The following is a 23,681-nucleotide window of genomic DNA, read 5'->3' on the forward strand; positions in this document are numbered from 1 at the left end:
CACAGGTCAAGGGGCTGCTGGCTGAAGGCCTCCATATTGCTAAGCGGGTTTATGGGTGCTTTTTTTTTTATTATTATTTTCACCCCCACTAAAACCCAAATGTAATTCCAGGAGGGCGCAGCAGCTGCCAGCGGGCTGCTCTCCGGCGCACGGCTCCACACAGCTGCTGCAACCCAAGCACTCCAGAGCATCAATGAAATAAGCTCAAAATATGATGAGGAAGAGGTTGGGTTACTGTCACCCTTCAACCTGGTGCCAGGGGGACTCTCCCAGGAGTCCTTCAACCCAAGACACATCTGCCCAGGTCACCCGAGGAGGACAGCCTAACTGCAGGTGTATATCTTGCAACACCTGGAACATTTCCATGTTAGAAAGCGTTACTCATGAAACGTGGCAGCAGAAAACCCCAAACACGCTGGAGGCTACAGCGCGTACAAAGAGATGAGATCTGCTCCAACCAGACTCCAATCCAAAAATTACATAAATCCCCAAGCAAATATATTTTAAAAAAGGCAAAGGACAAGGTTACAACAAGCAAACACTGTTTTTTCACATGAAATAAAACCCACTTTCACAGCCCTACTATTGAAAAAGAGCACCTGTTAATAAATAATCGCAAGACTTTGCATCTGCTCTCTAAAAACAGCTCTTCATGCAGGAAAAAAAGAATTCCAGCTTCTAGAAAGATTTTGTTATAAAGTATCAGATCTTTTTAAAAAAGCTGATACTCTCTGTAGCTGAAAATTCACACCTTACTGCTAAAGCTTTGGTTGCCAACATAAAAAAAAATTGGTGCAGCAGGAAACTCAAAGTGTACAACAGACATGGGGAAAATACCAGAAAGCCCCGTTATTCCCATTATTTCAGGCTGCTGTGCAGGAACAAGTCCTCCAGCCGCTGTACCTCACCTGTATGTCTTATGAAGCTCCACAACCTTCTCTTCGAGCTCTTTTGTCTGGTTTGGGGCCAATTTAAATTCACTGATGTAATCCGGGCTGTGCAGATCAGGATCGTAGTCTCCCAACTCAGACTGGACCGTGTACGAACCCAGCAGAGCCAAAGTCGCAAAGGAACAGGGCAGCCGCCCCGTAATGATGTCTTGTCTAAGCTGAAGACACAAGTAATACCTGGGGGAGGGGGGAGCAAAATACTATTTACCGAGAACACAGAGAAACTTAAGAAACTTGAGGATCAAACTGTGTCTCTTTTTTCATGCCACTGATGAATGCAGAATGATGCTCGTTTCTAATTCCTACTTGTATTTTTACTGATGGGGTAATATTCCCACAGTAAACAGTGTGGAGGACAGGAGGATTTTAAAGTCACCTTCACTCCGCAAATGGAGCAGAGGACACTTCTCATCAGAAAATCCCGTTTTTAAGTAAAAATTTACTTTTCCACACAAACACACACATGCCAGGATTATAAATGACACTGCTCTACACACGTGGACTTCAGTGGAGAGCGGGAACATCCCGCACATCCACTAAAACCAACCAAACAAAAAACCTTGCAAACCGCTAAGACATCTGATCTCCTTGCTGAAGGATGGAAAACTACCCAAACATTACAGATCCAACATCCACTGCTTTGCTGAGTGAGCTCCCTGGCTGGCAGCAGGTTAATTCACCTGGTTATGTCCTCCGTCAGCTGCGCAGGGTCCGGTGGATAAAACTTGACATTGAAGGTAAAATCCCAGGGGCCGCCTGCAATGGCAAAGAAGAGGCTGAGAAAATGAAACACACCCGAGCAGCTTTGCAAGAGTCACTTCTTACAAAAACAGCGGGGAATGTCCCATCCGACCTTCAAAATACAGCCGGCAGATCACGATACTGATTTTAATGCTACTCGCTCAGACAGCGAGCTGCTGCTTAACAGACGGTGTAAGGTACAATTTCATTTGCAGGAGCTAAGGTACGAGCAGGAGAAAACAGAACAGGGCAGGCAAACACACAGGAATAAACCACAACTTGTGGAAAAAATTAAATTCATTGCTAAGAGGCTAAATTACACATTTTTTCATTGATTAAAAAATAGGATTCACGAAGAGAGGCCAGGCTACAAGTTAATAAATCAGTATTGTTTTATCACTTGACCCAATTTTCCAGTTTCTCATACAGAGCAGATGGGCCAAGCCGCCTGGCAGCCCAACGCATCGGTCGGGTGGTCAGACTGCTGCTCAAACTCGGCACCACACCAGCACCAACCCCTGGGTGAAACCAGCAAGCGCCGAGACGGGAAGAGCTTTACAAGTCCAGACCTAAATGCTTTAACACAGCTCGCTGCAAACCTCGTACCAGCACCGTTACAGGCATCAACTGGAGCGAGAATCCACCTAATCGCACCCAGAACTGGTGTTATACGTGGTATGGACAGTCTAGGTGACACAGCTGAAGGAGTGACTTTTTTTTTTTTAAATAATCCCATCTACCCACAGAAAATAGTCCTGACTGACCCATTAAGCACTCAAAAGTAATTTTCATAGTTATAACTCCCCCCTGCTGTGTCCTTTAACACTAGTTCAGAATAATATTTATCTCAGAAAGAGGAGATACCCCTGCGCTTAACTTGCTCAGAGGTTTATCGCAATCTCAAACAGGGAAGAGGAAGGACGCAGCATTCATGGATTTACTTCTTATGCAACGCCATAACTGGGATTAAACACAAGGCATGTTGTTTTCATTGCACGCGGTTCAAAACAAGTTACTCCCAAGACAACATGTGAGGTAGCAGAGGTTACCTAAACCGACACACATTGCATGCGTACATTATATTCAAGTAAAATCAAACAATTTGCCATTTAACCCATCTCAGGGGCCCAGATTCCATAGCAGGTTGCTCATTACACTTATTAGCTGAATTTTACCGGCACGGCTGGAGCAGCTCATGCCTTTTACACACATCCTGCTATCGATTCAAAGAGAAGTTGGTGAGAGCAGGAGCTTCCCCTGCTCCCTGGCCCTGCAGCATTTCCCCCCAGTCTGTACTCAGTGACACACTTTGTTCTCTGCACCTCCACAAAAGCATATGTAAAACAGTATTTTACTTTCAAAGCAGTCAGCTTGCTCCTGAGAGAAGACAAAAGCTTCTAAAATTTATTTAACTTGCTTACTGCCCTCATCTTGCACTAATTCAGCGCTAGCAAACTGTAAAACAGAACTTTGGAGAGCATCTGGTATTTGCCCTGACACTACTCGAGCCATTTATCGTTCCAGTACCCCTATTTGGACCCCAAAACAGCTTCAATGTCCATAAAACCTTGCTACAGCATAAAAATCTGCTCTCCCAATCTCATCTGAGATTTAAATGGTTCCTAGTGACACCTATCTCCCCATCCTCCAACTGGGAGCAGATCTCGTGTTTCAGCATCACATGGTAGCAAGGACAGCGTGGGTTTGCAGAGGGCAAACACACCCCAAGCTATGTTTTCCCAAGGAAATGACATTTTTTCCCTAAATCTAGAGCATCAGTAAGTACTTAAGAAGAAGAGAAAGGATGCACAGACTGCTCGAACTTGTGCTGATCCCTGCCAGACACCCTCACTTGAACCCTCACCCACCCTCGGGTCCCCCAGAGACACGTTTATTTAGAGAAGGGGGAGAAACCACCCTCACCCACCACACGATACATTCGATCTACTTACCGTGAACCTGTTTTTTTATTTCTTTGGCAGGATCCAGCCACGTCTGTAAGAGGATAAAAACATTCACAGTTTAACAGACGTTCCAGAAACATCACAGAAAACCGCAAATTGCTAAAAATACAGCAAAAAGACAATATTTGACATGAACACAGCCATGGAAACTGGAGAGACAGTGCATTTTTTCGCAACTTTTACTCCAGTCTGTGGTCTCGGTGGGTGCACTGCCAAACCTTCACCTACCAGGTACCACAGGGGAGGCACAAGGAACAGGAGGAGAAAATAAAAAATAAAATAAAAAGGCCTATTAGGGCTCACATAGCAGCAGGTATGGTTGCAACCACTTCCAGCTACAAGGGGCTGGACTTTCGTGCAATACCTTTTTTTTTTTCCTCCAGAACCTTTAAAAATAGGCAAATGGGATGTCTGCATTCATTTTAAGCACCCTGTCTCCATACCTTCCCTATTCAGAGCAAAGATTGCCAAGACTTGCTATTATTAGTTATGGTTTTTAACAACCTAATGACTGAAATACGAGTGAAAGCATCCAATTGCTGGGGAAGGCTGGATTCTTTTACAGGAGTGTGACATAAACTCCATCTCTTTTAAGTATGACTCAAGTTTCTAGTAATTATCTCAGCTACAAATTTAGAAATACATCCTTTTTTTCCCCTCCTCTGTAATTTGGGGTTTGTGGGATGGTGGTGCAACATAAGCCTCGAATAACAACTCCTGCTTTTGCCAGCACGGTCTGAGCAACTCCCAGCACATCAAGTCTGAGCCTTTCCCTTTGCACAGGTCAGGGTCTGCCCCACTGAAAGCAACAGCGTGGTGCTAACAGCCCTCCTGGAGGGGCTGCATTAAATCACCTTCTTCATTTTCACAAGCCCTGAGCAGGATTTGGATGACCAGTTCTCCCAAGGTGAAGGAATTAACTCATTGAATCCCCCAAGCTAATCTGTCTTGACCAGGACACGTAACTTCGTGTCAGAGAGACAGCGATACTTACATTTAATCTTATCTTTTTATACGCTTGCCCCCTCTAACTACAAAACTGGGGATACAAAAGCCATTTGAAAGGTAGATGTGCCTCTTGCTGTCTTTTTAGGGCCACTGTTTTAAGCAGTCCACGCCGGTGCCACGACCACTCGTTACTGCAGCGGTAACGGCTGGATTGCAGGCAGCCAAGCCCAGGGTGCAGTCATGCATCCTCGGCACTCACCCTGCCTGATCCTGCAGACAATGACGGGCACAGCAATTAACAGCACTTTTATCCACGCTCCATCACGAATCGGTGGGGAACAATCCTCCCTTTCAGAGCAGCTCACGCCGACCAGCTGCTCCGTCCACTGTCACCACCTCCTGCTCCCACTGTCACCCTCTGCTATTCCCACGTGGGAAACCGCCCGTCCCCAGGAAGGTGCATTTCCTAAATATCAAGGTGGGAAATGCCGCAGGCAACTCTTCCCTGTCCAGGAAAACACACGTGCGTCTCCGCCTGCTCCGCACAGCTGCAAGTGAGGTGCAGAAGCTCACCGGCTGCTCTCCTGTTAAGATCATTTCTACCTGTGAATCAGGAACTCGATGTCGGGTCTTGCTCAAAATTACAGCAGGAGAGAGATGGGGCTTCAGATTTCAAAGTTCAATGAAACACAACCAGAAAGATTCCCCCGTCAAAAAAAAACAAACCAAAATGGTGTTTTCTCCCATCAGAGCCTCCACTCTGCACTGGAGCTAAACGCAAGCACAGTGGCTTTACCTTCCTCAGCTCTCAGCTCTGGGACACAAACCTGACAAAACTGTCTGGTTTCAGTCCTTAGTTAAAAAGCTGCAAAACCTCTTCGCCCTTGTCGGCTGGAAGGGAAGGAGGTGCATGCTTTTGCTTTCAGAAGAATCGACACCAGCACGCCTGGACATGAGCAGAGCAAGTCCCGGGGGTCTGCGAGATGCAGCGGTGAGCTACACACAGCACGAGTGTGAGAAGCTGAGCTGCTCCAGCTAAACTTTTTGCTGTTAATTGGATCTAAAAGCACACCTATCCCTCCCTCTGCAAGCGCAACAAACTCCTAAAGTAAAAAAAGCCAACACTCATGGAAGCAAATTTCACATCCAAGAGAACAGCAAGATACCAGAGACAGCAAAACACAGCCAAGACACAGCTCCACCTGCCCCACACAGCGATGGGCTGTTATTTTGCCTGTGTGTTAAAAATTCACACTTGCAGTTATTAAGTACTTAGTGACACACACCCGTCAGCCACAGTAACTGCAGGTGAAGCACTGGACCAGTCAGTGTGGACTAACATAACTGGTCTAAAGGACATAAAAGCGGCCCCTGATTTCAGTTTAGCACACTTTTGGGTAGCTTCAGGAGACAGCTCGAATAATTGTTTGAGTTAAAGCGTAACCAAGGGTTTAAAAGATAAGACACTGCTTGAGTCTAAGCAAACAAAAACCTTAAACTGAAACCGTATGAGTAAGAGTTTTGGTATGAAGAGCTCAAAGGTGTCAAAGCCTCGACTCAAAACTGCTCTGGACAGCCCCGACCAAACCTTGCCGACGCTGACACCAGCACCAGGGCAGCCTGACTTCGGGAGCTACAGCTTTACAAAACAGCATCGTTTTGCAGTAAACTAATACAATGAATTTTCTCCAGGTGAAGATCCACACTCACGTAGCGCTCCAACTAAAATCCACCCTCTGTAACCGTGCATTTACAACTTCTGCCTCTGTGATGACCCTCTTACTCCTTTTTTCGGGGAGGAGACTGAAAGGAGTTTTAAGAAGATATCTTTTGAAAGAGCTGAACCCACCAAGGTGCAGAACATCACTCAACACTTACCCTGGAGGTTGGTGTGTCCCATATGGCCAAACCAAAGTAGTCTTCTTCCAGGAGATTGAGGTGGTCACAGACTTTTTTAAGTAGATCCTGCCCCTTGGCGTGTTTCTGCAAATAGACAGAAAGAAATTCTGTAGGACGGGCTGGTTTTTGTTCATGGGAGAGGGGACAAGGGCATGGCATCAAACCACACTGTTCACTGTCTAGAAGGGGGAAAAGTCCTGATCAGCTCCAAAGCAGATCTCCTGGACGCTTCTGAGCAAGTACCCCTTACAGGAAAGAGCATCGGGCATAAAACGTGAGACCAGAGAAGCACTGGGAACTGCAGCGGGTCTCTCTGCTACCGCCAGCCCCGTGTCTACCACCCCCACCCCCCCACCCCACCCCCCTCCAAAGCCGAGCTTCTCAACACGGTCAACACACACCAAGGATTTGTATGGTTTTCCCTCCCCCAAGGTACATCCACCGCACTGACACCTCCCAGGGCCAGGCGCTCCGACAAGCAGGCATTCGTCAAAAGATGATCAATGCAGGGTATGAGACTGCTGCTCCAACCCACAGCTGAAGTCTCCCATTTGGGGGCAACCTGACTTTACCGGGTTCACGACAGGAACAGCAGCTCAGAACCCAAGACCATCGTCTCCGCAGCCTTTTCACCTGCCCGACCTGCTGATGAAACCCAGAATCTCCAGTTTTGCCTTACGCACCAAAAGCTGCTTAGCACACAGCTCCCTGCCTCCAGAAATAACACTTTTGAGCACTCCTATCTCCTCTTTTCCCCCTCCTCCCCGCCTCCAAATCCTGAAGAAGTGAACTGGCCCGAGGAACAGACACCCTTTTAGTCCAAAAGCATGAAGGAAAACACCCCTGAGGCACAGAACTATGGTAACCAGAAGCAGCTACATCTATCGGAGGCTTTGCTAAAAAGAAAGTGCGGTTCCAGTGACGCAAGATAAGCTTTACTAATGCATCACTTGTGCCCACATCTCTCCTTTTAGTCGTCTCTGCATGGCAACCGATCCAAGCCTTGTTTTATTCCCGTCCTTCAGCTGTAAGGTCCTCAGTGCGCACGCTGTGAGTCCATAGGTAACACGGCGCATGGCCAGCCTGGGTATTTCTCAAGGAATTGGCACTTACAGACACATGGAAATTCAAAACTTTCCATGGCTGTCGACTGGAAAGGATGCCTGAAAGCACTTCTTCCTGGATAAAGGCATTTGTGCTGGTCTTTGCCCTACACCTTTGCAATTCCATCCCAACTAAGCCTTAATAAATCCTCAAAATGCTAGAGGAGGAGTATGTTGCCGTTAAACCCAAGGGTACCTGTCAACTCGAGAGGGTCTCGCTGACACAGCAGTCCCCCTAACCCTCTCCGTGACCCTCTGGACTTACAGAAAGAGACCTCTAACGTCCTGCTCAGGCCAGGACCCACCGCACCACCACCAGCAGCAGCCTGCCGGTGTCTGGAGGCACCGCTGCAGCAGGCTGGCGCAGAGCCACGGGGCAACCTGCCCACCCCCGTTTCGGGGAACAGCCGCCTCTCGGGGGCTGCACACACCAGCAGCCCCAGCAAGGGGGGAGGCAGGCAGGGCGGTGATGCTCCCGGCTGATCCCAGGCAGCGGCAGCAGCGATGCCGTTACACAAACGGCCGGCGCTGACCTACTTGCCCAGGATCACCCAAGGTAACCGCTTTCACAAGGCACCCTGTGCCCAGATACCCTCGCCTGGCCCATTTAGCCAGCGGGACTGGGGAAAAACAAGCTGATGGAACTACGCTCAAATGGCAAGTACCAGATGATTAATATTCCGCACAAGTACTTCGATACTGAAATGGGGATTTCTGCTAGCTTTTTATTGCCCTGACAGCAAAACAGCCCTGTGAGAGAACGCACAAAATAAAGCGGAAGAAAAGCTCTCAGATGAAGGGGGTTGCAGCGCTGTAAGTCAACATAATAATTTTAAATTGTTTACTGCAAATATATTCAACTGCAGGCTAAACACAGCATGTTTTTCTTTACATCCAAGCTCCAGGAGTTATGTTAGCCAGCAGCCTGATAGGCAGAGGTACCCTGGGTGAATAGAAAAGCACAAATCAATCTGACAACCCTATTTATTTAAAGGAAAGGGGCAAAGAGATATTAGGCAATCCCAACCTAACACAACCTAAATTCTAGTCTGGGATACCAATGAGAGAAGATGAACAGCAAGTAAGGTAACTTTCGCTCTTTTTTCTCCTTCTTTTTTTTTTTTTAAACTTTCCCCCACCTTTACAAAGCAAGTCACCCTGGAAATCGTAAAACAATTTTAGAAAAAGAAAAAAAAAAAAAAAAAAAACGAAGAGAGAGAGAGAGAGATTCCTAGGCACCCAGAGGTTTTTACAACATGTTAAATAAGTTGTTATAGCTTACAGCAAGATTGTTCTGCAGTAAAGCCTGTCATGTAATTCACTGGCAGCAAATTAGGCCCCTATCAAATTGTTTGTGGTGATTTTTTCAAGGGGAGGAGAAGGGAGAGGGAAAAGAGAAGCAGAAAACAAACCGCAGAAGTACTTACATCCACGGCGCACTCAAAAATGGTGTCATCCAGCAAGACGACTTTGCAGTACATGTTTCTGTGTCTTTTTACTGCTTTCTGGGCAGCTTTCAAATCCTTGTCCGCCTTGGTCTCCGGAGTCTCTTGTTTCGGCTCCGGCTTGGCACACTCTTCCTTCGCTTCCCCTCCGTCCTTGCCCCCGAGGTCTCCGCTGTCCGGCTCCTGGTTCTCCCTCCTCTCCTCCTGCGCAGGCTGAAAGCCCCACATCACCCAAGTTGCAATTGAGACATCTCAAGCAAAAAAAAACCAGCAGACGAAACAAGTATCGCATGGGCGCACTACAGGGCTGGGATCTCGCTCCAGAATGAGTTACCAGACTTAAAGGCATGACCTGGGACCCAGAGCAGCAGCTTGGGTGAGCAAGGTAATAGTATTAATTTTTAAAGCCCTTCAAGTCATTCTCAAGACTTCATTTAATAAAGGATGTAACAAAAAAGAAAGAAGGGTCGATTACAGGAATCAGGGCAAGTCACATCATGCAAATCTTCACAGTCTTAACGACAGCACCTTCGGGACTAGTAAGTTTTTCCCCTCCTAGGCAAGACCCCCCCGGCTCCCGCTGCCTCCCTGGGCGATGGGCTTTGCTCCAGCGCACCGAGCCTCGGCACGGCAGCAGGGGCATGAGAAGGGGTGGGGGGTCAGCGCTGAGGTTTCACAGCCATCCGAGCTGACCCAGCAGCTCTCTGCCACCGAGAAGGGAAGGCAGCCTCCCCACCGTTCTCCCTTTAGGCCTACTGAAGCACTTTGCAAGCCAGTTTAATTCACTGCAAGAGCAGACAGAGATGCAGTTTGGGGACAGGAGGAAGGAAGCCGTTTTTTTTTTCCCCGCTGCCATCGCAGCAGGTTAAACGAGTTCACTGCAGGCTCTGACAAGTGCTGGAAGTGGCTGGATGCAGCAGGAGCACGCAGCCACGGCAGAGGAAGAGCAAAACCCTGTCCTTTCAGCCCATCGCATCCCATGAAATCACAGCCAGGCACAACGGCACAGAGGTATTTAAAATCTAAATAATGTCCACAAGCTGCTGACTTCTGTTCCAGCAGGGCCAGGACAATCGGGTGCAGGGAATCAGTCAAAGCTCCTAATGCCCTCCGGTCAGCACTTATCAAACAGGCAGCACCTCGCAAATGCTTTCACAGCAGAAATATCTGCCGAGTGTCACAGTTCAAAAAACCACTGACGTTGACCTAAAATAAGAACTGAGGGGAAAAAAAAAAAAAAAAAAAAAAAAAAAAGGCACAAACGCTTCATCTGAAACGAACAGCCCATGGTGAAGGAAGGCTGTGTGTGCACACTCACGTGCTCCCAGAAGCAGCAAATCAGTTAACCAGAGGAAGAAATCACGCATTTCCTCTTGAAGACAGTTTCTGAGCTGAAATTGCATGAAGATTTCCAACTCTTCCCCATCCCACTAATCCCAACACTCAGAGGTACAAAATACGAGCATCACCCCACAGTTTTCACAGGCTCAGAAATTTGGGAAAAGAAAGAACGTGGTGTTACCTACTACCTTGTAATTTTAAGGAGGTGGATTTACAATGACTGCCTACAGTTGGCAATGCTCCAACGCCTCAAGCATTGCTCCAAACGTCAGACTTTGCAGGTATGTAACACCTCTCCGGAGTCCATTCAAAACCTAAGGCAGCGGGGGTAAGTAATCCAGATTTTACCACAAACGTGCTTTGACTCCGGCAATACACACAGGCTGGCTGGGTTGTAAGAGAACCCCATGCCAGGAGAAGGGGAACCCTGCTAACTCCGAGCACTCACACTAGCAACGGCAGAGATGCAACTAGTAGTAAAAGAGGGCATCCAGTACCCCCAAATCCATAACCAGCTGCGGCTTTGTGAATGTCTCCCTGTGGGGGTGTCTGCCTCAGCTTCTACCATGCTTTAAAAACTTTTACCTTTTGCATGAAAAACAACCCTGGCTGTGAAGAGCAGACATCAGACAGCTACTAGGAGCTGCGCTCAGCCCACGTGCTGTGCAGAAATCCCTGTCCACGTGATGCATAAGCAGAAAATTCTTGTGTTTGGAAGGCTCAGCCTGGACTGAACAGACAACCAAGTTCTGAAATGCCACGCTTGCGCTCCTTCAAGTTTCAGAAACCCTTTCCCAAATCCACACCTCCTTGTAACCTCCACCTCACACCACTGACCTGCCTTTATTCTGCACACACCAAGGACATCCCGATGAGCAACCACTCTGTGGTGAATTACCAATTTGAACTCTAGTTCTGATGCAACTGCCCATACCTCAGCAGGATAAAGAGTCAGCATGAGGCATTTTAAATTATGCTGTGAAGTGTGAGCCCAATTCAGGAGCAGGTACTTTGCAGGACAGTCTGACACAGGAATGCAAGAGCAAGAAGCATGCGATGCACTGCAGGGAGCTGACAAAAACTTTTTTAGCACCTCCTGAGATTCTTTGATCAAGCTTAACTTCCTAGGGTATGAAGTTTTTATAGTTTGGGCTAAGAAGACACGTTTTCCAGAACAGAAGAGAGCATGCCACACAGAGCAGGGTGTTTTACCTGTGTTTCCGCACTGCTTAAGGAATGGAGATCGAGTGATGGATCGGTTTTGAGCTCGGGCTCAGGAGCTGCAATCGGGGCTTTCACCAGGATGTCTTCATCAGGGCTGGCTCCTAATCCCGGGTCTTTCTGGCCACCACCTGCCTCTTTAGGAGCATCACTGTCTTTGTCCTCTTCGGACACCTGAGACTTGGGCCTCCTGAGAAAGGATGAGAAGAGGCGGGAGAGACCCCGGCCCTCGGGGGTGCGGCGCTCCTTCTTGCTCTGCTCCTCGTGCGTGGGTGTATCGCCGTTGGAGGCCTTCTGCTTTTGCCCCGCTGCAGGCTGCCCCTCCGACACCTGCTGAGCCCCCTCCTCTAGGGATGCCTCTTGCTTTTGTGTTTCAGCAGCTCCTTCCTCCTCCTTGGCTTGCTGCTGCTCTGAGTTGTCGGCGTCCACCGCTAGACTCTTCTCTGTTGTCATGATGATGCTGTAAGAGAGGTGCCAAAGGTCTCAGTCAAGAGCTTTGCAATATTCAAGTCTGCGTTAAGCTACTCGAACCCAGCCACAAGCACAGACACACCACATTTGCCACTCACACCCCCCTGTCTGGCCAACTCCAGCCTACAAAGTCATGAAGAGCAAAATCACTCATTTTGCTGAGGTATGCTCAGACATAAACACCTCCAGCGACGTCTGCCCGTGCATCTTCCACCATCTGGATGGCACTGACTCCAAACCGCTAAATGCCCTGGCACCCGGTCTGCAGCCCAAGAAGAACAAATGATTAAAAAATGGAAACAAAATTAGGGAAAGGGGAGGAGACAGCAGCAAGTCTTGCTCCACAGGGCTGTCCTGACATCCTCTCTTCCTCCAAGTCCCTGTTCCCCTCTAGCAGCACTGGCTGTGGGAGCAGAGCAGATGAGGACACACGCATGACCAGGCAACCTTCTGCCTACCACGCCACGCCAAAGCTCCCGAGGGCCATAAATGGCACGGCGCGGCGTTCCAGCATCCTCCTCGCCACTGCACTGGAAGGAGCAACCTGCTGCTTGGGAGACAGCTCATAGAGCCAACGAGAGTCAAAAATTTGTGCACAGCCACAAATTTTAACGGCCGCTTACTTCTAAACGTCCCTGAAAGAGGCCACAGATCCTTGCCAGGGGCTACAAAGGGGAATATCTGAACACAAGGAACCACAGTGCCACCCTGCCGGGGACAGCACCCATCGGTGCTGAGCGGCAACAAGGCAGGACCAGCGGAGCAGGCATCAGGATTCGAGAGACCTTTGCATTGCACATGGGGAAATGTAAAACGAAAAGGTTTCCAAACAATCTCCATAACAGAGAGCAGATTTCTTCAGAGCCTGCGCTGTTAAGCTGATGCAATGTTTATTTCAACTTTAGCCCGGGCTGTTGACACAAAAAAAGATGGCAATCGCATGAGAAGAATATCTATTTAAGGTATAAAGAGGACCCAAAATAATCATGCTTTAGAGAGGATAGAACTAATCTTTGTGCGTTGCATCACATGCATCTGCAGCAATAAATTGCCACTGCTTACACAGAGCAAATAGCATATAATCCAATATGCCTTTCAATCCCCCCAGCCCAAGCTGCAGCATACAAACATTTGCTCAAAATACATACTTGAAATTAAGAAACATCTCAAGATGTCACCCTCCTACATATTACTGCATTCAACAATTTTAATTTAACTCATCCTGATTGCCAAAATAACCAGAGTACTTGAAAGAGAAAAGACCTCCTAGCCTTCCAGCGTTCTCTTCCCTCACATTTAATGCAAAAGCTTAATATTATTCCTAATGCTGTGGTTGAAACCAAGCAGCATTAGAGACCCTCACTCCATTTGTTCCTCCAGCAACGCAAATTTCCTGAGTTTACAGGGTTTGGGTTGGGTTTTGCTTTTGGGGAGGGCTTTTGGAAAAGCAGGGCTGGTAACCCACAGGGTCTGTGCTCCCATCAGGGTAACCCGGAGCTGGGTCACACCGGGGACAGGCTCTCTGAGCTCTCTGAAACTTCCTCACTAGGACTCAGCCCCACCAGCCAGCTCTGGGGACAAGCTGCAGGGCTCTTTTCAGCCAGGGCTCTGGCTACAGCACCATACCCGACTCACGATCTTCCCCTCGGTGAGCTGCTCTGGGTTTCTCCAAACCCACCGCAGAGGCGGAGGCCACGGCATCAGCAGCTTTCCAGCTGCACTGAGGAAACGGGCATCCCAGCAGCCAGCCAGCACGGGCACCCACCGGTGCAGCAGGCACGCTGCAAGGCAAAGATGCTGCCAAAACCCAGACGTGACAAGGCTCCGAGCTAAACAGAGATGCAGATGCACAGAAAACCACACCGCGTGGGTTTTCCTCCTCCGGCACGTTGCGGGAGAAGACAGGACAGCTTGGCATAGCCCAACCAAAGCAGCCAGAGCATGCAAGGGTGATTCTCCAAAATGCTCCAGGGCTGGGCGTTATTGTCGCTGTTTCCCCAGAAACAGCAGGAGTTTATTTTTGCAAGATCATCACAGAACAGGCTCCGTGAGAAAACCCAAGTTAAATGAAAGGCTACAGCAGACTGAGGCAGCACCCAGCTGGGTCCCCCAGTACCCCTGAGGAGGGGGCAGCTGTGTGCCTGCTGCTCGCCCCCCGGGGCAGAATCCATGATGCCAGACCTACTTCTCCCCTAAACATCAGCAAGGAGGGGAAGCAAGTTAGACCCCACCGCATGCAGCAAGCAGACCGAAGTTCGGCAGCCCACAGGGCACACACCCCACGGTGAATACAGTGGATGGTGAATACCTGGAAGCTGCAGCTAGCAGCACACGAGCAGGGGGAGGGACAGCTACGCACTCACCAGGGGGGTTAAGGGGCTGCAACCGGCTTGTGAGGATGGCCGAGTGCAGGTGACTTGCCCCTGCAGCTCTTACTGCTGTTTCCCTTTCTCCTGTGATCCCTTGCTAGGGATGCTGCTGGCTCCGTCAGCAACACACAGCTCTGTCTGCAGAGTCACCCCAGCCACCACACAGCCAATTCGTGCTCTCAACAGCTCTCCAAAATCTCCTAGCTGCTACAAGGCAGAGCAGGGAGCAACAACCTGTGTTCAGCCAAACACACGTCACCCCAAGCCCACGATGCAGGACGGACTCACCATGGCCAGCTCCCAGGGCAAAGCTCCCGACGCCCCGGCACGCACTGAGTGGGATGGACGCGTTGCAAGACTGTCCCACCGCAAACCCAGGACACCAGCGAGCTCCCTTCTGCACCAGCTGCCGAGGCAGCCTGCTTTGTAGTTGCTTCCCACTGTGTTTGTTTTGAATAAACACATTTGTAGGAATCATTATCAAAACACACAACGTTGGAAGCATGTTACTCTTAAAAAGGCAGAATCAAGGCTCTTGAGAGGATGATTGCAGGGAGGGCACAGCTGAAGATCAGCTCTTATCAGCTGCAGTAAACAAGACAGACAGTCCACAAACAAACGTTTCCTCTGGACGTAGTTTTCTCTCTTTAAATACTAAATACCAACAATTTTGGAACAAGGAATGTTTACTTGTTTACATTTCAAAGCCACAGCGAAGACCCTTCCTGGCGTGGGAAGGTGGGTCTTGTTGATGATGAGCAACATCTCCACGTCTTTCCTCATCCCCGGGGAACCATGTCGCAGCTCAGCCACATCCCCTCGGCAGGGCTGGGGATGCGGGGATGGGCACGTACGAGCCCTGCCCTTCCCAGTAAACATTTCATAGCACCAGTTAGCCGCCAGCACCAATAACTCGCTGGGTGCAGGCAAACATCCTGCTGCAGACCTCAGCGTGCTTCTCCGATGCGTGGGCTCACAGCTGGTTCCCTCCCTTTGAAGTCTTACATTCAGAAATGGTTTCCCCTAAGCTCTCAACCAAAAGCAAGAAGAACTGTAAGCAAGCAAGATAACCAAGAGGCCATATTACTTTAAAAAAAAAAAAAAGGCAAAAAGAAAGCACCTTTATTGCATGGAGATGTTTGCCAAGTAGTGTTTTGTTTCCAACACAGCCCACAGCAGAGCCAACACAAAGAATGAGGCTCCCACTGCTCTTCAACTCTTTATTTGGAGAAAACAATGCCCACAGCCAAACCACAAGCAGATTTTAAATTTTCCTCCAGCACTATTCCACAAGGCAATTCTGCAGAGCATGCAGGTGCCTTGGGAGCTCCCTGGATGCAGGAGGATATTCTCTTGTAGGAGCACCCAAGCTGCTCACCTCCTGCTCTGCACTGCCACGCTTGTAAATGCTGGATTTGGGGTTGTTTTTTGGGGGTTGGTTTGGGTTTTTTAGAGGATGCCAGACAGTCTGTAAAAGGCAGGCTCTTCACAAGTCTAGAGCGGAGAAGGCGTGGAACGCTACGGAAATAAGCAAATCACAGCAAAACTTAAGATATGATCCCACATAGAGATTTCAGAGTAAAAATCTCATCAGAAAAGTGTTCAAGTACGTATTTATATTTAAGCACTTTTAAGTTTAAGAACATCCTGCTCTGGGCAAGAACATTTTAGCAACAGGAAGCAATCAGAAGAAAAGGTAATTAAACACACCCAGAGCAGCCTGTGGGGAGAAGACAAACAGGCTTCTCCCCACTGAGGAGAGCTGCACCACAGCTCGACCTCCCCAGCGGGAGCATCCCCCTTCACCTGCACCAGATCGGACCCCAGAGGAGGACCTGGACCTCCCGGCATCCCTCAGCATCACTAGGATCATCAGTGCTTCAGTGATAAAGAGGGAGCCCCGCACATCTCTTCTTAAAAGGTGTGTCAGCAACTCTGAACACCAAACGTCAAAGCAAACCACTAAACAGGTGCCTCACGAACCTGCTGTCCCCCGTGGCAGACCCTCCAGCTGCCCAGATATCCTGAGACCCCCAGGCTCAGTGCTCACTCGTTTCTGTCCAAGGGCACAGCTGCAGGGAGGGCACAACATCCCTGTGGGCTCCCTGTCACCTGCACACTCACCCTGCCCCTCTGCATCAAAATCCATTAAAGAAAACAGACTTAAAAGTGCTTAAAAGGAGCGCAAGGCCTCATTGCTTATCCTGTTCCCATGATCCATGGTGCAATCCAACGCTAATTAATATCTGGTGAGCAGAGGACAGCAGAACTCAGCTCCGACCCCACACCACCCCACAGGCTCTGCTCTTGCAGACCACCCTCCAAGTCAAACCATTCCCCTCTTGAGCCTGCACAGGGGATTCATCTAAAATACAGATTTTAGAGTAGCTCAACAGATCCCAACGGCTCCCTGTCGAGAAAGCCTTCAAGCCTGGAGGGTGCCAAATTACTCACTCACTGCGCCTGTGCTCCTGGAAGGCTGTCATTAAGTGACGGTGCGTTAGTTCTCTGGAATTAACGATGCTGCTCGTTTGGGTTTTTTCATGACGAGCTACAGAGGCTCAAAGAAACGCTAATATCTAGATATGCGTCTGTCACTGTCTCCTACCTGTCAGCATGCTCCAGCCTCTCTTATTTAGGCACACAGATAAGCATAGTAATAGTAAGATCTAACTTATCCCTGCTTCCAAGCCTGGAAAAACAATTCATGGCTCATGCCATAACTTACTTAATTCCCAGTGTCTTAGCCTTTCAGAGAAAGACGAAAAAGGACTGTCCACCAGGAAAGTTCATTTCTCAGAAACACAGTTTTGCAGCAATGCCCAACACCAGATAATGGTAATGGCACTGCTGGAACAAACTATCTTGATCGTCCTACCCAAAAATGTGTGGCTTCACGGAATGCTCCTGCTCCACTGAGAGCTGGAGGCAAAGATAAAAGAGAGAAATTTCTGCTAAAAATAGGCAAAAATCAAACAGTTTCAGCAACAGTGTCTTTTTTTTTTTAAATGTGTTCCTTCCCATTTCATAATATGTGTGAAAAGCACACGATTCACCAGGGAAACTACACAGCACATCGGTCTGAAATAGATAGCGCAGGCTGAAAATCCAGCTTTTTCAAGACGTGGTGCATGTGCAACAAACCTGCGTCTGTGGGTGGGAGAGGAGGAAACTGCAACCACCACCAGCAGGACTCGCCCCACGCGTGCGTTCGAGCCAGTATCCTACATGTGATTTTTACTACAGTTAGAAAAAAAACATAGTAGAGAGCTGTTTCTTCAGGTTTTTTTAAACAAATTAAGAAATTAAAATGCAATAAAAATAAGCCTCTCAACAAGAAATTCAAACAACTGTGAAACAGTGTAAAGCACCAGAACCTTTCAAAATTTAATATATTTTAATAGAGGAGTAATTAGCGCTGGCATTTTATAACCCCTGTTAGAATTAACGTGCACCATCTTTTTCTGCTGGTACTTTGGGTCCTGAACAAAAGGGATGCTGTTGCTCAGCCGGCAACACTGCCTTACCCAGAGGGTAAAGGGAGACTTCAGAAGCCCCACTGAACGGGGGAAAAATAAACCACCCAATACAACACAGATGGCACATTACAACTGCCCGGATTTAATTCTCACCAGACCAGCCCTCGTAATCTACTGTATGTCGGCAGCACCATGCCCCTCTTTCATCTTCTGGTATCGTACAGCTTTCCTATTTAAATGAGGGCAAAAAATAGTAGCTCACCATCTGCTGAAAGCAAGTCATTTATGTCAAATTGAAGACTGGGCTTATAAAATGACCTGACTAAATGGAGCAGTAAGTGCATTACAACCAAAGGGAGCTGGGAGCTCCTCCCCTGTATGCTCAGAAATCCTCCTGGATGCTACAGAATTCCTTACGCAGGAATTCACAGGCTTTGCCCATTGGGTAAGGGCTGAAATTTAAATGAAAACAGGTACTTGTTGCTGGAGCCTTGTCTACAGCAAAGGGTTTGGAAAGGGTGCCCATGGGGGACCCATTAAGAAAACTCACTTGAACTTGGAGCAGCTGGACCCAGAATAGAGCCACGGGGAAGGTGCACGCACCAGGCTGCCAGCAAAATAAAGCTGCTGAGACTATCCCTCCTCATGCTGCAACGCAGGAGCAAACCAGTAGTTTGCTAAAAAGACTGAGAAAACCGTCTGTTTCATACAAGCGTTGGTTCCTACTCCACCGTGAGCAGCAGAAGCTGCTGGTGGGGCTCCCTTCCCCCACTCCCACGGAGCTCAGAGCAGAAACACCACGGGTTTGCCTTGAACGCAGGTCCCTTCCCTCTGCAGCCTCCAACCACTCAACCGCACCAAAGACCCACGGAGGTGATGGCGAGCGCAGGCGGCAGCCCCACCGAAACCCTCCGGTATCTGCCACGGAGGAAGGGAAGGACCCCGGGCACCCGTGCCCACCCCGCAGCCAGCAGCAGATAGCATCCCCGGAGCTGCTCCAGCCGCTGGCCCAGCCGCCCACGGAGGCAGGAGCGCGGGCAGCTCGACTCGCAAGCAACCAGACAGGCGCCCAAAATCTGTGCAAATAAAAGCAATGGGAACGGCGCAGCCCGTGCACTCGTGAGGGCACCATGAGTGAGTGGCACTTTGTCAGGAGCAAGCAAAGCCAAGGACACGTGAGCTTCGTCCCAGCAGGTCACCCCATCGCAGCCTCTCCTGGCTTCGCACCGAAGGAACACCGAGGGTGGCGATGACAGCGCAACAGAGATGACAACACCAGTGCCGCACGTGACAACAGCCTTCTTCCTCCAGCAGGACACCACTTTCTAAAGCAACAGTTAAACAGAAATAAGTAATAGATCTCCATCAACCGAACAGGAGGATTTTTGCCATGCATAATTCATAAGGGTGGGGTTTTTTTTTTCCCCTGCCTGAACACAGATGTGTTTACTCACACTGTGCCTCATTTACACTCAAGGTTTAACATAACAGGGCTCATTTTCCTTCCTTACAGTTTTTCAAGCACAGGGGTAAAGCACTTTTTGCTTTTATCATTTTCCCTTTGGTTGTTTCCAAACCAAAGCTATAATTAGAACCCAAGAGGGACCTGCATGCTCCTTTGATAAAGAGCTGCCTGCCAGATAAATACCACCCGCGCGCACACACACGGGCACCTGCCAAGTACGTACTGCTGCAGCACCGGCAGCCAGGAGGATGTTCGATGCTAAAAGCTCTTAACAGGCTTCATCGCCTGCTGCTGCTGCTGTGCAGCGGGTGCCCACGGCTCCGGCTCACACACCGCGCTGCTCTGCTGCTGCGTGCCCCAGACACCGCGCTTCACCACTCGATCCGCAGCGATCCAGCTGCAGCACAAGGTGCATTCATCCGAGTGCCTCGGACACACCTGCCACACCCCGGTACGACGCCCCAAATTCATTGAAAAATAACCTAACGTGCCAGTTATTTTTACATGATTAGCAGCACGATAAATGCGTCACATTTAAAGTATCTAAGGGAGCCGCTCGGAAGGAGGGCTGGCACGGCCTGGGTCATGCCAGGCTCAGCCTCTGCCAAGCCCAGGTAAAAGCCAGCTGAAAGCATCCTCCACCCTGGCTTTAATCTGGGCTTTGCTTGAGGATTGCCACTGAATATGAAGGCTAGTTACACCACTTAGCCCCTATGCCACCCTAAACTGATCGCAAGGCTTTCTCTCCTGTAAATTGGCCATCCCTTCTCCCCTTGGCACCAACACTCCAAAAATATTCCATATGAAGGAGACTTGTTCTCCCCGCCAGAGACAGCAGCAGGGATCCCCCCCCCGGACACTGCCACAAGGGTCTGCCCCTGGGCAGCCACAACATGGTTTTGTTGCTGTTTCAATCCCTCAGCACCAGACGCCAGGCTGAGTTCATCCACACGCTTTGCTCTAGCACGCTCGCAACAAGCAGTGAAGATGGGGGCTGCCAGGGGATAACGACCTTTACACTAATTATCAGCAAGCCTGGAACATTGCACTTCTCAAGTTTAACGACCCTCTCCCAGCAGCGCGGGAAGGCACGGGCCAGCTGCAGTTAATCCTACTGAATTCCCCAGTTCTTGTTTTTCTCAACAGGATGGCCAAGGCCCAGCGGCTTACACCTGCAGAGCAGGACAGGGGATGGAGAAGCTGGAGACCTCCCCAGCATCCACCAGCCTGGATCGATCCAGCCCCCCCACGGCTGCTGGCTCTGGAGACACGAGTGGGGCAGCTGCAGGAGCTGCTGCAAGGCTGGGAGGAGTGAGTCAGCCAGCAGGGAGGTTCCTTATGCTGAGTTTCGCTAGGTGGGTACATACCACCGCAAGTAGCGCATCACAGCGGCATTGATCCTGAGCAAGGGGAAGGCTTTGTTTCAGGAAGCTGCCACCCTTCGGCATTTTCCCTTTTCTGAAGTCTCCTCTTCTCCTTCCAGGGCTTCGCATCACACACAGCAACGTCAGGGCAGGGAAGGGGGAGAAACTTCCTCCCACCACAAACCTTGAGCTGTATACTCCCAGTATCACAGGAGGAACCCAACATTTAACCATTTGAAAACTTGCATGACCATGCATCTTAGCTTTAGAAACCACTCAGAGCTAATTAAAGTCCTCCAACAAAACCAGAAGAGCCTGCAGAAGCATGAGCCCTCTCCAAGCTAGCTGCAGCTCTCAAAGGCACACAGCAATGGGGGATGCAAACTAGGATGCAGACCCCCAGCCAGCTGCTGACCTTGCCTCAAGACTGGGAACAGAAAAGCATCTTCTGTCGGCACCGTGCACAAAAGGGAGGCAGGGAGACACCTGCTCCAGAAAGCTCTCCTCTTTTTTTCTTTCCCCTCCCTTTTTTCCCTCCCCTCCCCCCCCCCCTCCTTTTTTTTCATCCTTTTTTGTTTGTTTGTTTAAATGGTGAAAGTGATGAGTTAATTCAAACCCTGCATCATTCCCGGAGAAGCACCCCATGGGGATGGTCCCACTGGTCCAGGCAGACACCCAGCACCATTCAGAGCCTGGGGGCATGTTCTCAGCCAGCCCTGCAAACCACTCATTCAGGCATTTTCCCAAATACTCATACCCAAGAGTCAGGTGCTGTTTGTGAAGCCTCAAGATACTGACTCAGTTCAACTGGGACAAACTGAAGTGCCACCAGGGCCACCCAAGGATGCTGCCCCGACAAATGCAGCATCACATGTTACAGAAGAGCACTGCAGGTCCCAGGCACACTCGGACACTTAGCACCACCTCCACAAGGATGGTTTTCTTCCCATCTTTCCTGCTCATGCTGTTCAGTGACCCCAAAGTCACCCTTGCCCCTGGGGTGTCTTCCCAAGCTGGAAAGCAAAGAAGATGGTTTCTGGAAAATTCCATCAGGTGTTGCAACACCTCCCACGTGGAGGGTGCTCCGCCAGCAGCCCTCCAGGGATCCTGCACCCGCACCGCACGCAGCACCTGCCCGCAGTCAAACCGGCAATGGGAGATCAGCGTCAGGATCAGCGAGACACCCTCGCTGGCAGCCCCCATCCCACCACAAAGCAGCTCTCCTCTTAGCAAGGCTAGGGAGAAGCCCACGTTGAGCACAGCTTCCTAATATCTCCGTTACACCACATTACTGTGCCAGATTTGGCACAATACTACCTGCTCCATGCATGCAAAAGCACCTTGTGGATGCCTGGAGGTCCTGCCCTGTGTCCAGCACCGCATATGCACACCTTGCTTCTGTGCTACAAGATCCCACACTGACGTCCCGAACAGCCAACTAGTGACAGGGACCAAAACGGTGGGTAAGACACCGGGACACCAACCCACCATAGAATCACAAAACATCTCAAGGTGGAAGGGACTCATAAGGATCATCAAGTCCAACTCCCTGCTCCTCAGAGGACTGCCTAAAATTAAACCATATGTCTTAAGAGTGTGACACAACTGCAACCTCCCCAAGGCTGCATCCCCACAGGGCTGGCAGCCGATGCAAATCCTCCCATCCCCACCAGAAACACAAACCAAACAGGAGGGAGCGTGAAGCCGCGATTAAATATCATCTTCTGCGCCCAGCAGTCAATTACGCACAAATTACAGAGTGGCTCAATCCTGCCACCCTCCCTAAAGCCGCTCCTTTCGGTATCCAGCGTAGCTGCAGCAGAACCACCCTGCACAACATTTGGCCTCCCAGCCATTTCCACCAGTCAGTCTGTTTGTTTTTTCCACCCAGCAGTGAAATCAGGCGGCTTTAGTTTTTAATCCCCTTAATTAGGGGTGTGCAGCCGTCTTCATTCCTTAATTACATCCATTGACACATCTGATGCAACACATTTACAAACAACCATTTTCACCGGAGATGGCTTTGAATCAAAATTGCCGTCTTTCCCACACCGGCTGCACGGCGTCGCCAGTGGGGAGAAGACACAACACGGCTCTCTGGATGCTTTAACATGACACGGTCACGGACAGCTCGGAAACGCGATTTTCATTAAATAATCACCTGTTTCTTTGGCAGGAGTTAAGCACGAGGTGACTACAGAACTGAGAAACAACCAGCAGTTTGCTTGAAGCAGCAGAGTGGGAGCGCAGCTACAAAAAGTTTGCAACAAAGAAGTGCCCGTTTCAGGCAATGCTCCCAGCATCGACCCACGGGACAGAGGGACGGTATTTCAGTGCCCAACTCGGTTATTTTGGTGTAACGCCTTTCGGTAGCTCAGTTGAAGACGGACAACAACGGCGTGCTTCATTTCAGTTGCTCACTGTCAGGAATCCCTTTGATCCTCTGGGAGAGCAAATACCCAGCGAGCACTTTATTACCAGCACTTCTGCTGCCAAACCAAAATAATTACGCTGACACCTCCTGCCTGCCCACGGAGCCATTATAGCGTTATCCCACGGGGTGCCTGCGCTCACTCCTGCTTTGAATTACTGCACCGGACTCCCATCCCAGTGCACTAATAGCTCACTGGGACGCGGCAGCTGAGCTCCCGCCTGCAGCCCGTCCTATCCGCCATAGGGAATCCTCAGCAGGATATTAAATATCGTCTTGGGGGGAAGGGACAGCGCTGATTTTAAAAATAAGAAGGAAGACAACATGGGGTTGCAAGGGGTTTTTTCCCACTGCTGGAGACCCAAAGTAAGTGTCCTCGCTGGTCCCCGCAGCACCTGGCGCTCAGCTCCTGCATCAGCCCTCCTGCTCACAGTCGCTGCAACCATTTGCACGGAGGAAACGTGCACAAGCGTCGCCTTCTTCAAACTAC

The 23,681-nt window shown here is 49.6% G+C and overlaps 1 protein-coding gene across 33 annotated transcripts in view; it reads right to left on the reverse strand.

Annotated features, from left to right (window-relative positions):
- The window catches only part of EPB41 (erythrocyte membrane protein band 4.1), a 95,107-nt gene that overhangs the window by 38,467 nt on the left and 32,959 nt on the right, over positions 1-23,681 (reverse strand). For 30 of the 33 annotated variants that reach the window (XM_037380831.1, XM_037380826.1, XM_037380825.1 and 27 more), the window contains 6 exons: positions 11,604-12,072; positions 9,033-9,263; positions 6,482-6,586; positions 3,644-3,686; positions 1,631-1,706; positions 909-1,127 (listed from right to left, as the gene is read on the reverse strand). In XM_037380831.1, the coding sequence (XP_037236728.1) occupies positions 909-1,127; positions 1,631-1,706; positions 3,644-3,686; positions 6,482-6,586; positions 9,033-9,263; positions 11,604-12,065 (1,136 nt within the window). In that variant the 5' untranslated portion in view covers positions 12,066-12,072. Of the gene's footprint in view, positions 1-908; positions 1,128-1,630; positions 1,707-3,643; positions 3,687-6,481; positions 6,587-9,032; positions 9,302-11,603; positions 12,073-23,681 lie in introns of those variants that run through there. The other 3 variants (XM_037380833.1, XM_037380836.1, XM_037380829.1) reach the window with 2 other exon arrangements.

The sequence above is a fragment of the Falco rusticolus genome, chromosome 3 (assembly GCF_015220075.1).
Source record: "Falco rusticolus isolate bFalRus1 chromosome 3, bFalRus1.pri, whole genome shotgun sequence".
NCBI classification, from domain to species: domain Eukaryota; kingdom Metazoa; phylum Chordata; class Aves; order Falconiformes; family Falconidae; genus Falco; species Falco rusticolus.